The sequence below is a fragment of the Anabas testudineus genome, chromosome 13 (genome assembly GCF_900324465.2).
Source record: "Anabas testudineus chromosome 13, fAnaTes1.2, whole genome shotgun sequence".
NCBI classification, from domain to species: Eukaryota; Metazoa; Chordata; class Actinopteri; order Anabantiformes; family Anabantidae; genus Anabas; species Anabas testudineus.
Window position 1 is genome coordinate 5,865,686 of NC_046622.1, and position 18,600 is coordinate 5,884,285.

General features: G+C 38.7%; 1 protein-coding gene across 2 annotated transcripts; it reads left to right on the forward strand.

Moving 5' to 3' along the window:
* Positions 1-10,858: 10,858 nt before the first annotated feature.
* On the forward strand, positions 10,859-18,550 carry spartb (spartin b). Of its 2 annotated transcripts, none has more exons than XM_026376498.1 (8): positions 10,859-11,050; positions 11,588-12,405; positions 14,067-14,264; positions 15,536-15,677; positions 15,803-15,997; positions 16,091-16,249; positions 16,338-16,428; positions 16,619-17,515. In XM_026376498.1, exons 2-8 carry the CDS (start codon positions 11,593-11,595, stop codon positions 16,665-16,667), a joined length of 1,647 nt encoding a protein of 548 aa, XP_026232283.1. In that variant the 5' UTR covers positions 10,859-11,050; positions 11,588-11,592; the 3' UTR covers positions 16,668-17,515. The 2 variants fall into 2 exon arrangements, with proteins under 2 accessions (XP_026232283.1, XP_026232274.1); XM_026376489.1 differs by having other exon boundaries at positions 10,860-11,050; positions 17,388-18,550.
* The last annotated feature ends 50 nt before the right edge of the window (positions 18,551-18,600 follow it).

An 18,600-nucleotide genomic window follows, 5' to 3' on the forward strand; every position in this document is an offset into this window, starting at 1 on the left:
GGTATATTCAGATTGGTCGTATGAAAGTATTAAATTCTCATGCAGCAGCTGATAATAATTACTGTGGTGGGGTGAAGGATGATTTCTGGATTTTATGCAGGCAGATTTTAGGCACATTGTGCATTTTCCAACTTGCAGCTCATCAGTTCAAATAATTTATTGTCCTCAATTCCGAAGTCCCCCAAGAAGCTAGAGGACTATTTTACAGAAGTTTTCTAAGTTGCTTAATTATTTATTATGTGACCTAAACCAGCTGTAAAATGTGTCTCCTCTGTGGTTCCTTATTTTCAGTGGGAATCGAGAATGTAAGATGAGTTGAGCAAGTCACTTGGTACGTATCAGAGATACATTTTCCTGAAACCGAGCCCTTTATCCACACGTAACTCATTTTTCCACCCTCGTCTTTTTCCCAAACCGTCCTTTCCAACTCAAAGCTGCTCTGTTTCAGATTTCCTTTTGAAGATGTCACTATGAGGTTCCATGCCACATAGTCTGTCAGTGCTGAGCTTCTATTTAAAATCTTAACACTGATATCAGTAAGGTTACAAATGATATCTGGGTCAGTTTGACCAGCAGCAGCTACAGTTACATGTTTTTCCCATATTCCACATCTGACTCAAAGCACAAGATGGATCAACAGCATGTAACGTCTCTGACAGTTTGTCCAACACAGGCAGGTGGACAGAACCGATTTGGTAATGTTTGTGGAAAATACATAAAATACTGTCCAACATCCAGAACTGGGATTATTCTGTCAGTGTTGACTAAAAACAAGAATTCTTGCATCACTCTAAGCACATCACTGACAGATCACCAGGCTTGTTTTTGCTTTATTTGTACCATTGAGACTGAATGCACTACTGTGCGTTTGTACATTTGACCTTGTCACTAGTTTTAAATTGTAGTCTGACAGCAGAGAGCTTCACATGGTGTTGAAAGAATACATGAGAGTACAATGCTCAAATCATTTCTTGTTTAAGGAAATTCATCACCTTCAGGTTCAAAGCCTTTCATTACCTGTGCCAACCCAAATACTGTGAAATGCTTTATTCATCATGAACCCGCAGCTTACATGACACAATGAGGATTTTAACCCTTACAGCACCCTACAACAATGCAGGGGATATAAGCCACTGGTCATTTCTACTAAATTAAATGTTGGTGTGGCAACTTGTTCAATGACCTGCAATATTTACAAATTCTTTGACTTTTACATCCTAGAAAAAAATGCTTTTCCCAGCAACTGAACATTTCAACTTTAACTTTAGTGCTTCCAAAAAGAATGTGGACACTTATCTGAGCAAGAGCTTAAAAAGTCAGTGACCTCTGGAGGACGATCCTCCACACATATACTGTACTGGATATTTCACAGTGGTGTTCAAGTTTAGGGGTTGGTGTGTGTGTACAACAGTGCAGTGTCCAAATCTTGTAATGTTGTTATTTGTCACACCACATAGTGATCCAATGGCTGCTCAGAATATTATTTAACCACACCTTTTATCTTTTTGCCAGCATTATTGGAATAATATCATGTGTCAATGAAGTAGATAAGCTTATATAAGATATATAGCATATAAGAGTCTCAACATTTAGTATGGTCACTTTTAAACTCACTATGTCTGTATCTGAGAATGTTATTTAATATGTTTCTGAGCTTACACATTACACCTTGTGGTTAAAGTAGGCCATAATAAGTGTTGAGCAGCTAAGGCACCTCAGTAAGGTTAGAGAAAGATTGTTGTAAAGGCAAAAGTCGATCTACATGTATGTGATAGGATGTAAACTCCAGTCTGATGTGCCATGTATTTTTTCTTCCATTTTTACTCTTAATAATTTTTTAGGGGGAGGTACACCCTGAACCACCACGAACTATGTCAACCCCTATGTTTTTTCTCCCCATAGATGTTACACATAAAACCTGCTGCACTGGCTGTGAAGTTTGGCGTGGACCGTCGGTTGTGAGGTGCAGAATAATCCAACAAAGATGTAATTCCTGAGAGTTCTGACCCGATCATTTCTGCAAATACATCTGTATTTGTATGATTGCAAATTGTGAAATTCATACTTGCAGGTTGACTCAACACTGAAGTTCTAATATCTTGCCCTCTGCTGTATTCTGACTATTCCTTTTCTTGAATCTCTTCTCATGAGTATTTCACCTTTCCAGATGCTTTTTAAACAAATATACTAAAGTTACGTACTTATTTATTCTGTGACCCAAACCAGTTGTAAAACACATCTGAATCATAGTTATTATTTAGAGTCCAGCTATTCAGTGCCTTTTAGCCGTAACAGTGCACCAAAATGCCTTTGTAAACACACAGGCACAGCAAGAAGTGAGTTGAATTATGTCACCTCAGGGAGTGTGTGTTGAAAACTATCCAGTGGCTATTAGTGCACAAATTAACACTGTAATCATTGTTCATTATTAGCTGCATATATGAGTTCTGTTTGTGTGCCTGCTCACAGGAGTGCAGAGACCATATTTCACTCTTTTGCTTCAAGATTGTATGGCCAGCAATACTCCCCTTCCACTCCTCCAGCTGTTTCTGGGAGCCATAAGCCACGTAGATGGGATTCCCTATGCTTTTATGGTCCAGAATTCCTCTCTGCTGTTTCCTCCCTGGCCAGCCAGTACTGGTGCAGTGGTCTGCGAATTGCTTTAGTATGTTCCCTTGTGACTGCAGGAAAACAACATTTGCAGTTACATCAATATGTCTAAATAGAACAATTAATTAGTACATATTGTGTAACACATTGTTTCATGTGAATTTATTTAATTTGGTTCATTAGGGCCAATGTCTGACCTAACCTCCTCATTCCTGTAGACAGCAGTAAATCCATCATGACACGTTATCTTTTGAAGCATGAGTCAAACTCAATGAAGTTTATTTTGAATTCATGACAGAGTCTCCTAAAGTAGCTGGATATATCAAGTTAAATTATAGAAGCATGAGTTTTAAATGATGCACACAATATTTACAATTTTCCATGTGATGGTGTAGTCCATCAAAATTTTAATAATCAAAAGGTTTAATAGCTGGATACATTTTGTACATGTGCTCTGGACATTGTGATGTGGGCATTTTACTTGTGTAATTTGCATATTGGACTTTGATTGACTGCCAAAGAAGTTGCCATATTACAAATCCTGCTTGTATCCACATGCCTTAAGTTGAATTTAAGATGAGCAAAGGAAAACTTTAACTTTTGGCAGATTAATTCTTCAACCTTCAACTGTCAAACTCTAGACATACATCATTCTGCACAGTAAAGGTCAAACATTCAAAAGATGTAGCAGTACGCAAAATACAATTACTGGGAAAGGACTTGAATCAGACTTTCCATAGAAAAATAAAGAACCTTATTGTCAAAAGTTCAAGTTCAAGAGGTTCATCATAAACTATATTATTTACTTAATAGCATTCCAGTCCACTGACTATGTAAAGATAAAAGCTAAAAAGAAACAGTCATATTACTTAAAATGTGTTTGTTGTATTTTTAAAGTAATTTGCAGCTTGGCCCGTGGGTCATATTGTGAGGTTCACAGTGAATTATTATATATATAATTTATTTTAATTCCTTTGAAATATACTATAATTACAACACAGTAGCGCCACATGCTGCCAGGTTATTCAGACATCATTACTGAGAATTTATTACATTTTCAAATGCCAAGTTTCCAGACACTGAAGTGAGAATTGATTGTCTCAATTGTAGCCTAGAGATAAGATAGCAGCACCACACCTAAATGCAGCTGATGAATTCCTCTATCTGTGCTGGCATGCTGGACACATGCTCCTTTTTCCACACTTGAAAATTTAGCCAGGAGCAGCACCCTTGTCATGATGTGTTGGGGCAGGCAGTGACATTGTTACTGCAACATTTTTGTTGGCTTCGTGCCTTCATAGTGGGTTATATTACATGAGTTAACAGGATCATTTGAATTTGTTTTACAATTTTATTTGATAAATGTCTCAAATTCTCAAGAACAGGGCATGATAACACTGGAAAAAATCAAAACTTCACAAATGTAACCTTATGGTTGACAGATGGATAATACTATATGGATGTTTGGTCTGCTCATCTATTTAAACAAATACCTATCACATTGTATACATCTCCAATGGTATTTTATGCAATGTTATTGCCATGCATTTTCCACCACAACTGATTAATCATGCTTTTTCGAACATCCACTTGTCGGCCATAATGATAATTACACTATCTCATCCTACTCAGGAATGCTCAGCCTGAGTCATTTTATTTCAATAATTTACTATCATTAATGGCTTCTAGTTTTATACTGCATCTTTAAAATGTCATAACAGTCGGTATAAAAAAGCTCTTTGCATCTAAGTAGAGTTTGCCACACATTTTAAAAAATCAAGTGCAAGCACGACGCTTGATATGTTCCCTATTTTTCAGTCTTAGATCAGTTGTTGGCAGTGTTGATGTTGACTTAGCAGACCCAATATGTTTGGCTTTCCTCCCACAGTTTCCTGCCAATGATATTTTACTGTCTTGGGAAACCGCACCAATGATGTTTGCATGTGTTTGTGAATCTTCCATTGCTGGCTTTGTCATTACTATGGCTCATCTACTTGATATTCTTCAAATATGGACGGCAACTTTAGGTTCAGGCTCATGATAGTCAACATGCAAATATGGAAAAACATATTTGAGCTGACTTGCAGGTGCAGTGAGGATGTTATCTGTAGGGATGTCAGGCAACTTTTCAGTTTGCAAATGGAAAGGTTTTCATCACGGTAGCGGGGAGCAAAGCCATTACAAGTCTGTTTGTACAGAGCAAGTCATAGCATAAACGTAAGCAATATACAGGGCCTATATCATAATGAGCATCAGCTGAGGAGGATGATGACTTCTTTACTTTCAGGAGCTGTGTTAGCGCCGCACACAAAATATCAACAAAGTAGTAGCTCCTATTTAAATATCACGTAGCTGCTACTTAATGTGCTTTTTGAGGTTTGGGGTTTTGTACAGAGTGAAATGTTTTAGCCCTGAATTATGTCCAGGCACAACAAGTTCCATGAACTGGAGTTTATGGGAAACATACCTTAGTTATGTGCAAATTACGTCAGTTATCATAGTAAATTCTACGTGTACATATAAATGCAGCACTGTCAGTTTGCTGGAAGAACTTACTTTAGCCTCTAGTGAAGCTAATAACTTTTTAACAGCTGAGTGATTTATTTATTCAAGTTTTTCCTTTAGTTTTTTACTGTGAGTACTTGAAAATACCCCCATGTTATACTTTAATGACTCCTAGTATACGCCTGCTTCAGATTAGTTGTACCCAATTCCACATTTAGCTCACATTCAACCAGATACAGCAATTTAATTGGGACATTGTCTTTCCAAATATTAAAGTCTTGTTTCACCTTGGGACTGATAGCTCAGGACTCTGCAGCTTGTTGGAGTCAGAAGAGAACAGGATCTGTCTGCCCATGAATCACAGAGCAGAGACAAGTTTAGGGCCTGTGATACAGTCCTGTTTTTTTTCTTCCGCACTCAGAAAAAAAACTTTCTAAAACTTAAAATTGCTGTAACTGATGAGGCGATCAACTGAGAACAATGGGCATTTGTTGCAAGCGAGACTCGAGTGATCACACTGAGACTAAGTTAAGGTTTTTCTTACTTTTAAGAAAAACTTAATGACAAGTGTAGGCTCTCATAAATCAGCCCCAGGAACCTTACTTAACACTCTTCTGTCGTTTCTTACGACCGTGATTAATGGTGTGTCTTTTTCAAAGAAAGTGAGTTACAAGAGTCAAAGATGTTCACCTGAGTGTGAGATAACAGGAGCTGAGCCCTAAATATCCCATCTTTATGTCCCAGTGCTCGCCTGTTATTTTGGAGTTGCTACTTGGGGAACTTAGAAACTCTAAAATCCAAAGGACAAGTTTTTGAACCACTGCTAGAATTTTCTTTTAATCAAGATTCATTTGAAGTGTTGCTGCGAGCTTACTTCTGCGTAACACTTTTCTTCAAACCAGAGAACATTTTTGGTGCATGAACAAGAGACTTATTTTAGCCAGTATATACACAGTGGGGAGTTGAGGGGAAACTGTGACTTCAAGTTCTGATGTCCATTAGAAACTTTGAATTAATTCATATGGGTTTGATTAAGTGTGTGCTAGAGGTATGTATTGATGTATCAAAAATAACACGGGACGCAGCTGCCCTGCTTCAGTTGGAAAAGAAGGAAAGACAACATATGTTTCCACAGTATTGGAATCGCAAACTGTATTGTCTGTTGTGTCTGTTGTCCTGGTCACACACATGCCACCGGATTACATTTTTAGTTGTACTATAGTTTGTTCTATCCCACTTTGATCAATCTGTTGATCTCAAGAACATGAAATGCAATTGATTACACATTTTGTGTCACCAGCATTTTTCCTTCCCATCCAATACATTCAGTGACAGCATACATTGTATATTGATTCCAACATCTGTGGTTGCTTGCTGTGTCTACATAATTACCATCATATGGTACCGCAGTGACATAGCGTCCCTGTTATGTTGATAGCTTATTTAATGGACTTGCCCAAGGAACTATAAATAAATTAATACTGGCAGTACTGCTGATACTGGCTACGACTTTGTTTGAAGTAGTATCGTTCTCAGTAACAATGGTTGTGAGAGATATTTTTAATGATATAAATCACACACAAGTCAGAGGTTGATACAGGAGCTGCATAACTTGCGTTTGTGCTGCAGGGATAGATGAGACATAAACGTAAACATTCCCAACCTAAAGTCCTATTTACAATGCCCTGTTTGCACTAATAAATGTGTTACTAATGTTTTTACAGTTGGGAAAAGTAAGGCAAGCTTTAAGCACAGCAGGTGATGGTTTATACAGGTGAGTTAAATGCCTGAGAAAATTTCAAATCCACAGTTGTTACTGCACTTCCCCTTTTTTTCTTCTGACCTGCAATGTACCCTGTAATTTCAGTACTTGCCAGCCAGAAATGTATGATTAGGTGTCATCATCATCAATCAATTTTGACATTTTGTCATTTTAAATGTAAAAAAAAGCACTAAAAACCAAAAACAAAGAGAGAATAACAGAGAGAGCGAGAGAGAGAGGGTCCCGGGTGCATGGAACAAAAATGGCCTTTTATGTGTGAAAGAAAGTGAAGCGACGTATAGAACTCCATAGAAAAGTCTGCAATCAATTATTATTATAATTATATCCATAGCTGGAATAAGTCTGGCACAAAGAGCAAATAAATAAATACAAAACACAGAACTGGCTCATCATTAAATGTAATGCCTCTTTTGGCGTGTACAGTGATTAAATTGTAGACCAGCAGTCTAGGAAAATAGGAGGTCAAGGCAAAGGGAACAGTTTCTAGAACTTTTTAGTTTTCTTTTAATGGAGTCAAATAAACATTAAAAAGAGATCCACATTCCTAGTTTCCTACGAAAACGAGCAGAGTGGTACATTCATTACATGCTCGTGCCTGATTTCAGCTGCTGAAATTTGTATAAATAAATGACTCGCATTTGATTACGTATTCATGTAACAAAGGAGAAAACTCCGATTTGAAACTCCATGAAAATCAATTACTTGGATAACGGAGGTTCAGTAAAACCACAAAACCATCTAGAATTCGACTTGCTTCTTATTTTTCTTGAACCAAGCACGTGCATATCATTTGAATGTTGGCCGGGTTATCGTTCACCATTTATCATTCTGTTATCATTCCTTTCTTTTCACAGACTATTGAAAAACTCGAGTCTGCTCATTCTGAGCAAAAATGCTGACGGGCTGTTTTAGGTTCAGTGAACTTTTAATGGGACTTTCTTTGCATGTGGCAGCTGTTGAAGAACAACAACAACAACATCAAAAGGTCATAGTATCGCTGCAATAGCACCTTTTCTCATGTTTAGTCTTTGCAGGAGAAGAGGATAATCATTAATGTCTGTTCATGATTTCTTTTTTCCCCAAAAGCATAAAGGACACACGTGTTTTTCATTTGTGAACCAACATGAACAGCAGAAGACATGTATTGCCAGCCTCTTATAGTTTCAGACATACACTGCTGTAATGCACCATGAAACACAGTAAATTTACAACTTCCTTATTTAGCTCCATCTGGTAAAATAATGTGGCAGTGGCATGCACTGTACAACATTTGCAGTATAGTCAGATGCACTCCAAAGAACAACTGTAAGAGAGAAGATTCACATTTGATACACTGAGGTGCACAGTAAACCATATAATGTACATGCACTATAGCTAAGAACTAAATACAGAAAGAATGATGTATACAGAGATTCAACTAAAGTATGAGAATTTGTTTGAAAGACAATCGTCTCATCTTTTTCCCTCACTTTTACCAAAACTGTGATTATATGCCTCCGAATTTTATAGACATGAGCTCATAATCTTTATAAATGACACCGTTAAACAGGCTGTGAAGCTTAAGCAGTCATGTATTAGCTCCACATGTGTGGAGAGCGTGTCCAGTCTGGTCCCTGTGCAGTTGTATCTGTGCAGCATGTATGTTGGGAATCTGTCAAACTGGTGAGGAGACTGGTGTTTATCACATGCCTTTCTTTAGACGCACAGCGACTGTTGGGACTCAGGCAGAAACTGGCGCCATCAGAATAATAAAACGAGCACTTGAAAGGATAAGAAAAAAATAACTTCTTAGTTAATTATGCACTGATTTGCGCTGTTGGCTTTTCTGTTTAAAACCTATATGCTTTAAAAATAGAAAATGTAATGGTCATTAGAGCCACATTTATACCAAGCCGAAGCCCTAATCTTTTCCATGCTTGGACAAAATGCTAAACTCATGCGGATTACAAACAGTATGATGAACATGAAGCCGCCGTGGTGTAAACACCAATCTGTTTTTCTCTACTTCTTTGTCCCAGCTTGTCTTTCCATTTGAGACAGGATTTGGCGCCCTCTGCAGATTTTAGCCCTCAACTATCAGCACTCCGCAACATTTAACTTACCTTAACCCAATACAGGGGCCTTCATTGAAAACTACAAGGTGATGTTCACATTTTACATCACTGCTCTCTTTACACAGACCTCGAGTATCCTAACAATGGAGTGTCAGGTCATTTTTTATTTGGATGTACTGAAGTGCAAGGATTTCCTTTTCCTGACTATTGTAAACATTATGTTAATTCATTTTGGTGGCTTTGTTTAGAGCATCATGAAAAATGAACTGAAATGGTGACTTTTATAGCTTTTACACTCATAGCAGTGGTATCATAGAGAGATGAACAGGAACATAGTAATTTCAACTAATACATTATATTTCATTATATTTTTAAGATGCTTTCCAAATCTGTATAGATTTTCCCATGAAATTTGCAAGACGAACAGAAAAGAAGCAGCTGTGCTTCTGTAATTTTCCACTTGTTTTTCTTAGGAACTCTCTTGCTAATGAGCCATGTTACATTTTCACGTTTATTTCATTATGTTCAATGACTGTTTAAACAGACAGTGGAAACATAATCAAACAACCCCATTGTGTATATCTCTTTGAATGATGTTTTTTTTTTTTCTGATCTTATCTTATAATTCAGACTGCCGGTAAGCAGATTACTCTACTCAGCTTCTTCTGTGGGTGGTCAGTAAACATGGAAAGGTCACATGTTGCATTAAAAAAAAAAAAGAAAATCAGGCTAGTGTTGGGTTTTGCGCCAGGAAATCATGTAGGAATTGAAGGTTGTCTTTTGAGATGAGAAGGTGAGTGCAAATACAGCTTGGTATTCTGTAGTACTGACAGCCTTTACCAACAGGAGATCTTCTGAGTAAAATTTGTTCTTTTTAATTTATGGTTATTAGAATTTTGCATTTTTGTGGAATAGATCAAGAACTAACTACTAACATCGCCACATGCTTAAACATTAAGATGCAGGTTCACAACTTTTATCCTCTGAAAACAATTATAATCAGACGCCTACATGAACACTGAAACAGGTTTTAGTCGCTGGGATCAGTCCCCCTGTTGATACAGGCTGTAGAGAGAGGAAGGGGGCAGACACTTCCTAGTGAGTGATGGAGGACAACACCCACGTCTTCTCTATGAAAGCAAAAGGATGAGGCAGTAACCTTCCACAGTAGTCACATTAAGTGGATATCTCCCAATGTCAAAGCCTGACGATTAACATAAAGAGTGAATTCTATGCTAAAAACAATTTTTGGAAAAAATGCATTTGATTTAATCAGTTCAGACTGCTGAAGCTCAATTTTAGCTATAGATGCAGATTAATACGTTTTTGCAAAAAAAGACTCTCTTTAAGTCCAGTATGACATAAGAAATGAGTATAGCATGATGAACCTGTTTCAGTTTGAGGCAAACTTAAAAAATTAGAGGATCTAAATTGATTTTGTTCCACTTATTTATTTATAGTTAAGGGGAAGCATTTTATTTGTGTGTTTTGGGTTTATTTTTATGTTTCTGTCATGGTCATAATTCCAGGGTGTCTCCACTGGAGGGCAGTAAACACTCATAGTTCATATTTTACCTGTTAAATGACCATGTTTAAATCTTGCTAAAAAATAAAAAATAAAACCACCAAAAATAATACATTTGACAGTTAAGACATTTTTATTTGCGACCCATGCACATGCCATAAAGAAGCTCGATTTCTGGTTTTGTTGTGTTTTTGTTTTTGCTGGACATATATTTTGAAAATATTAACCGGATGTTATTATGTCGTTGTAGTCATGAGACGTAAACTTTAACTTCCGACTGATACCTTCAAAATAAAGCTAAGAGCGTCAGTACGACTGCGTCCGTTCTGACGTCATGGTGCGTGTGTCGTGTTTAATGAAGCAGCGACGCTTCCGGTCACGGTACTTTAACTTTGAAAGGTTAGAAACCTGGTGACTGTCACAACTTCACAACTCAGGACGCCTGTTGCTAGTTTAGGTTGATGCCGTTTCTGCAGCTAGACGGATCCTTATTTGACAAGAACACATAAGATTATTAAAAGAAAGCTAAGAGCTAACAGTGAAGCTGTTCTTCGGACTTTGTCACTCGCAGGGGTAAGTTAAACTACAGTTAACTAGCTTAACTAAGGAGCCTCCAAGAAGCTAGGTTAATGCTAACTAGCATATGTCAGCTAATATTGATTACCTTAACAGACACTGTTGTATTTATGTTGCTGTTTACACCATGAATTACATCATGAGTCATGAGCACAGATGTAAGCTGTTGTTTGACATGGCGGCTTTGTCAGCAGATGTCTCCTGTTTTAGTCAAATGTCATCACCTGTTTTACAACAGATAAACCACTAACTCGACCACGCTACGTTAGAGTGAATAACTTTGCTTATCAGATCGATACGGATCAATGTAAATGCCTTTCTGAGTGATCTGACTTCTGATGTTAGATAATGCGTGGTTACTGCACTGGGGCAGAAGTTAAGTAAGCTAATCTAAGCTAAGTTGTCAATCCTTCCCGTTATTCAGCTCATGTTTATCCTACCTTTAGTGCTGCATAAGGCAAAATGAGTCAGTCTATGTTTGGGTATAGAAAGTAAACTGTAAATAGATTTAACTAGTACTGCTACTTGTTTCAGAGGGGATGGAGAAAGCCAAACAAGATGCATTTGACAATGCCAGACTCCAGGTGATCAAAGATGGCTATGAGAGAGCCTTTGAGTGCATCAATAAAGGACTGACTGAAGATGAAGCTGGAAACAAGGCAGAGGCCTTGGAGCTCTACAAGCGAGGGCGACAGCACCTTCTCAGGGCCATCAGTGTGCCTTCGCAGGGAGAGGAGTGTGTCGGCAGCTCCTGGGAATCAGCCAGACAGATGCAGCAGAAGATGCAGGAGACTCTGAACAACATCACCACTAGGCTGGCCATACTAGAGACCAGCTCTGACTCAAGCAGCGTGTCTGGCTCTGGTGTTGCCGGCATGTCTGAAAAAAGCCTCTACCCAAAACTCTCCACCAAAGAGAATCCAAAGAGGCCACCTCCACCAAACCAGCTTTGTGCTAATGGCCAGGCAGCAGCTGTTGAAGTCGTGCCTGCATGCTGTGATGTGGCTCCTCTTTCACCTAGCAGACAGCCTGTGGGTTCAGCCGAACAGCCTCCAGCTTACTCCCCTCAGGCAGCTGATGGCCACCTATCTATCTCATATGGAACAGATACAGGGGAGTTGTCACTTGTCGGTGATGAGTTCTACAGTCGTACATCAACCTCAACACCATCTCCCCAGAGTATGGGTGAAGACGGAGAGCAGCTGCTGTACATCCCTCACGGTGTACAGATCTTCTTCGTCACACCTGAAGGGCAAGTGAGCGCTCCATCATACCCTGGTTACCTGCGGCTGGTCAAGTTTACCAGTGATCACTCTGAGAGAATGCCCAACCGACCACCAGCTTTTCTGCAAGTAAGAAAAACCCAATCTGTGTCCATCTGATGCAATAAGTGCAAGCGAAATGTCATCATAGCAGTGTCACTTTTTCTTTTGCCCTTTACCCTGATTTTGTAAGTTGTCTGTGAGTCATCATTAGGAGGAGATATGCTTGTTAATGACCTCTATCCCCTGCTCTATGGACTTGATCATGTGAGTTCTGTTGACTTTGTGTCCTAATCCAAATGGCTTTATTCTAGGAAGTTACAGATAAGGATCATTACTGCCTCAAAAGTGGACGAAGATGAAATCTCAGTTATGGCACCTACTGGCTATTAGCTAATATTTAAGTTAATGCTAACAAAGATTTTTTTGCCTTCTCTTCTCGCTACAGTGCATGATGTTGTAACTCTCTAATTTGAAAAAGATGCCCAAATACATTTTATTTATTGTTAGTAGATTTTATTTTACTATAGAAGGTTACTGAGTATCCTCATATCAGAAAACAGATACACCTGAACAATCAAATACAGTCAAATATAGAAGCATTACAGCAAATCCTAGTTGTTGAAACAGCAGGATGGATAAACACAATAAATCTGGCACATCCTGCACTGACTAAAACATTCAGGTGAAAGTCACCACTAATGTGGAAACTGCTGATTTGTCACACTAACACTGTCTCTCATCAACTAGTTCATCATTCAGCCTTTTAACAAATAGGCAATCCCTCCATGCTGTTGCAGTTAATGTTGGCTGTGATGGATTCAATTTAGCTCATAACAGAATTATTTATTCTTCTGAGATACATTTTTCAGTTCAGCAAATATTTTGCCTTAAAAGGAAGATGATTCCTTCTGTCACAAGGGAATGAAAACCTTCTTATAGTTTAGAAACTTTATTATTGCCTAAATACGAAAGGGGCAAAAATTAGTCTGAGTACTTCACCAGATATTTCTATTTTCTGATGTGATTTATTCAGTGAAAGATTCGAAAACAAAGGAGCCTACATTTAAATAAGCTGCAACACCGTACAGACCATCAGGTGTTCGAACCAGTTGACAGTGTGGAAGTTAAAAGTAAACACTGCTTCATGTGATAATAAATATAATGAAGCAGGGGTTATGTTAAGATATACAGTGCCTTATCGACGTTAGCAAACTCATCCACTTTTGAGCAATTTGTTGTGTTTTGGTAATGAGGATTTCCACTGCTGTCTGTTAAAACAGTCGTTGCTCTGACGCTAGAAGGTCAGGAGACTAAAATCTGACTTCTTATTGGGGAATTTCCCAGGTGCTATTGCCAGTGGGTGACATCAGTGATTCACATGAGTGCAAGTAATTATCTAAACCCTACTTACACTGTTATGCCCTGTAATCCTGTTAGTCATGCAGCAGTCAGAGGGAGACAGTGTCCTCTCTCTTGTGTTCTGTCAGACACCTCACTGTGTTGCACTAATCAGAACAAAGCTTGTCATTTCAACATTAAAAACCCCATAGTTTAACAAAGTATTAGTTTCTACAGACGTCTTTTCCCCCATTACATATGACTCCCATGTAAATTTAGTCATCATCATGTTTTGCTGCATATTAGGGCACAGAAATCATGGTGTCATACACTGACATATTTATGACATATATCACATTTTCTAGCTGTTGCTTTTTTATTTCTCTGAACCTTCTTGTGCTTTCTTGTAGGTGTGTGACTGGCTGTATCCCCTGATGGCTATGGACTCCCCAGTGCTGCTGTGTAACACTGGTGTCTTCATGTTTCCGGATATGATGGCGCCAGCTCCTGGCTATTATGTAGGGGTGGTGTTGTCCTCTGAGCTGCCTGCTGCAGACAGAGAGGTGTTCCAGGACCTGCTGTCCCAGATGACAGATCTCAGAATTCAGGTCAGTGTTTGTCAGTGTGTTCCATCAGATCTGTGACAGTACGTGTTTTGAACCATCTTTGGGGAACAAATAAAAATGTCTCCTATTTATTTTAATATACAATAATTGACAAGTTATTTGCAGTTTAATTTCATGGTTTTTGGAGCCGTTTTCCCACTGAACAAATGCTTAAATTGGTCTGAAAAGTGCCTGTAGTGTTTTTGCATCAAAAATAAATAAGTATTTAAAATCACCCAAGAATTGCTGCATAACACATTTTGGCAAATCCTCTTGTGCCATTGGGGGGTACAGCTATTTTGGGCAAATCTGCCACTATTGGTAATTCCAGATGGTCATGTGAAAGCGCTGATATCTTAATTATGTGTATCGTTCAAAGACTGGAATCACACTTCACTGATTTATAAGTTTTATGTTGAAATGCAGCAAAGCTGCAACATGATGCAATTGGTATTTAGCTTCTGATTTCACTGCTGTTTCACAGTCCTCAAACACCCTTTCCCCCTTATCCAAACACAAATAAATTATGCAAGCATTTGAAACTGGCTCACTGCAGATATTAAAGGAAAAAAATCTTGCTGCTTACACAATATGTGGATGCTGCAGACAGTGTGGATTCCAGACTTTCTCCTTGGTTTGGCCTGGCGTGAAACTCTTGCTCTTGTTTACTTCTGAGCTGGCACACTTCCCCAGGTTGCCCCTGCCTCAGCATTGTGGGGATTTGAAACAGGCAGGTGAGGGGAATTAATCAGTTATAATGCTCTTATCTGCAGCAGTTGGAACAACCTCACAGCTTCAGCTGAAATAGAAGTGCCAGTTCAGCCATGATGGAGGTAGAGAAGCTGGCTCAGATCAATGCCAAACAAAGTCAGTTCTGATGCATACAGTCGGGCCGGTTATCTTCTCTGATGGAAGTAATTCCTTATCAGCAAGTAGGCATTTTTTGCGTTGAGTTTTTTTTTCTTTCATTTTTGTTAGAAGAAGAAGATTTGAGGTTTTTTGGCATGAAAAGAAGCCGCTTACTGACTACAGAGAGACATTTAAAAATAGTGCTTGCTTTGTTGCAGACAAATACAGCATTGTAACAAGGAGCACAGCATAATGAGAGCAACTATTGTGTGAATTGGGGGTTACTTGGAGACAAGCATCTGAGCTGAGATGTGTACAGCCTGCACAAAGTAGCTGACAAGCTGTACAAAGAATTTGACTGACAAGAAGTTCTTATTTTCAGCCCACACTTTAATAACATCTAACTGATGTGTCTGTTTAATCAGGCTCCAGATGAAGCTGCTGACACCGTTAATCTCAGTCAGAAGGTGCCCATCGCTGCACCTGAGGAGACTGCACCAGCAGCAACTGAGGAGGAAAAAGCTCTGCCTGAGTGGAGTGAGAAGGTGGCAAATGGGATCCTGACAGGTGAAGTCAGATTTTGCCTTCCCGCTTGGGTATCTAAATGATTTAGTTTGTTATTGATTTGTTATAAAATACATTGAGGTCGGCAGTCCAACATGACCAGCCCTGCATGATCCTGATGTTCTCAGGTGCATCCTGGCTAAGCTGGGGCCTTGTGAAAGGAGCCGAGTTCACAGGGAAGGCCATTCACAAAGGGGCATCTAAACTCAGAGAGCACATCACTCCAGAGGACAAACCCGCCTATGTCAGCCCCACAGTCACCAAAGGTCTCCATGTTGCCAAGCAAGCAACAGGGGGAGCTGTCAAAGTCAGCCAGTTCCTAGGTGAGTGAGTCATCTCTAGTCAGCATCTTTTCCTGACCTTGTGTGGTCATTTGGCTATGGACCTGTAATTGAGTAATGCTGTATTGCTTGCAGTGGATGGGGTGTGTACTGTGGCTGGCTGCGTGGGCCGGGAGTTGGCTCCACACGTGAAAAAACACGGAGGCAAGCTGATCCCAGAGTCCATGAGGAAAGACAAGGATGGGCGTTCCAACATAGATGGAGCCATGGTTGTGGCTGCCAGTGGAGTGCAAGGTACACTTTATATCCTTTGAGTGGACGTGGTTAATAAGAAGTGTAATAAAATGTGCCTACATACTTTCTCTTTTGTGGCTTTGCCCAGGATTTGCCACCATGTGGACTGGTTTGGAAGTAGCAGCAAAGAACATTACTACGAGTGTAGCATCAGAGACGGTCTCCACTGTTAAACATAAGTAAGTCTTCCCTTCTATTTTAAGTTACTTATTTAATCACTGACACTTGCTTGAATATGCTATTCAAATTTTTTGCTCAACACTGCTTGCTAGACAGATATTCCATGTGTGGTCTGCAATTGACATCTAGCATTATTAAAGCAAACCCAAACATGCGCTCACTCATTTTCCTCTTCAATTTGCTTTGCAGATTTAGGGGTCTACAAAACATCTTTGACCCACCTAATGAGAAGACATGAATCTTTTCCTAATTACACACAGCTATTTAACTTTTAACACCACTAATCACAAGCATGACATGAGCCTCTTTTGGGGAATGATTTGACTTTTGCATTTGACTCTGAAGTCATCCATGGTGTGCCAGTTTACTGCCTTTGCCCATTTGGCAACTCACATAATGGTGCTGCTCTCACTGATTTCTTAAAATGTTTCTAATTCACAACTGGCAACGTTTCTGTCCTGTTTGATTTCTTCCCTTATTGTATGACTTGGTGCTACGTGTTGGAGAAAATACTGCCATAAATTATTTGAAACTATTTCCATAATAATAGTCACATATCATGAGATGATATACCGCAAACTCACCGCAACCTTTAAGAGTTTTAGTTGGACAGTTTAGATAAAGGACCTTGATTTAATTAACGTAATTACCACAAAAACAAACATTCCTATCTGACTATCATTAAATGCTTTATACAGTTTCAGTACTTGCTGATATTGGGATAATGTGGAAACATAAATATACACAGCATGTTAGATTGTTATTCAGTATGTGTATTTCCCACCTTTAGTTTTCTGAATCACAGTGGAAAAACACTGTGACATTTATCAATTGCATTTGCATGGGTGAAATCCACAAACAGCATGGCATCTTCCTCTGCTCTTTAATTAATTCTCCCCAAATGCTCTGTCTCCCGCCTCTCGCTCTCACTTCTTACACAATGTGACTTCTGATGAAGGTATGGGGCGGCAGCAGGACAAGCCACAGATCACGCTGTCAATTCTGCCATTAATGTTGGTATGACTGCCTTCAATATTGACAACCTGGGGATCAAAGCAGCGGTGAAGCGGACTGGGAAGCACACGGCACAGGCCATTTTGGAAGACTACAAGCTTCAGGAAAAGCCAGAGAATGGGAAGCAAGTAGAAAAATCGGGCAAATAACCTGTAGTGCCCCTGCCTTATTCCCTCAGCAATGCCTTAAAGCATTATTTGTATTCTTCTATTAAATAAATCTATATTTAATATTCATTATTTATACAAATATGTTCTATATTTACTAGATACATACTGTTAAATGCTTATTGTATACAGTAGTTTTATAAAGCTTTTAAGCACTTTAATTTATATGTAAAATATAGTATAAAATGAAAATACCCAAAGTAGAACAATAATTGATACAGTATATTGATGCACAGTATAACATTCAGCTACTATAAGTAACATTTTGACTGCTTATTGCTGTTTGTAGTTTAAACAGACACTGGAATTGCTCCTAGTCTTTATGAAGCGTGTGTGTTTCCCAGCTAGGGTAAGTGCAGTTTAATAAGCTTTGAATGAATGATTACAAATATTGTGTGTCAATATGTGTTTGAATACTGTTTGAAGTAATCAATGCTGCTGCACATATCCACCAATATGCAAAAATCTAAATCTAATGTTAAGACTTGCCCATTGTCTATTGTGGACTTTTGTTAGACCCTCAATCTGTAGCTAGACAGTTGTTTTTTTGTTTGTTTTTTCAATCTCCTGTGAACGAGGGTTACTAAACTTTAATGTCTCTCAACTGCAAGTCTGGGGAGTCTAAAATATGTAAAACTGTGTTCTGCTACAATCTGCAGTGCTGTCTTGTGTGTTTCAGTGAATTTATATCAAAATGCTAATATTTATAGTATTTCATATAAAAGCTTATGCAGATGTCATCATTTTTGATGTGTGGATAAAACATTTAACAAAATGTGAATTTTGAAATGACGCTATCTGGTTTGTCACTTTGGAAACTCCAGCTTAAGCTCTCAGCATATTCCTGTAGTTGCACATTGAGATTTCTTTATCATCAGAAACCACAACTTTTTGACAAAGTAAAAAGATTAAAGAAATAAAACAATTCAGCATTTTCCCACATGATGTGTGAGTCGCGTGGTATCTGTTTTGTGCCATATAAAGTTAGAG

Excerpts from the sequence above, each read along its gene's own strand:
- spartb (XM_026376489.1), top strand. The coding sequence starts at position 11,593 with ATGGAGAAAGCCAAACAAGATGCATTTGACAATGCCAGACTCCAGGTG. Across the intron at positions 12,406-14,066 it reads GACCACCAGCTTTTCTGCAA|GTGTGTGACTGGCTGTATCC; the intron begins GTAAGAAAAACC and ends GCTTTCTTGTAG. Across the intron at positions 14,265-15,535 it reads TGACAGATCTCAGAATTCAG|GCTCCAGATGAAGCTGCTGA; the intron begins GTCAGTGTTTGT and ends CTGTTTAATCAG.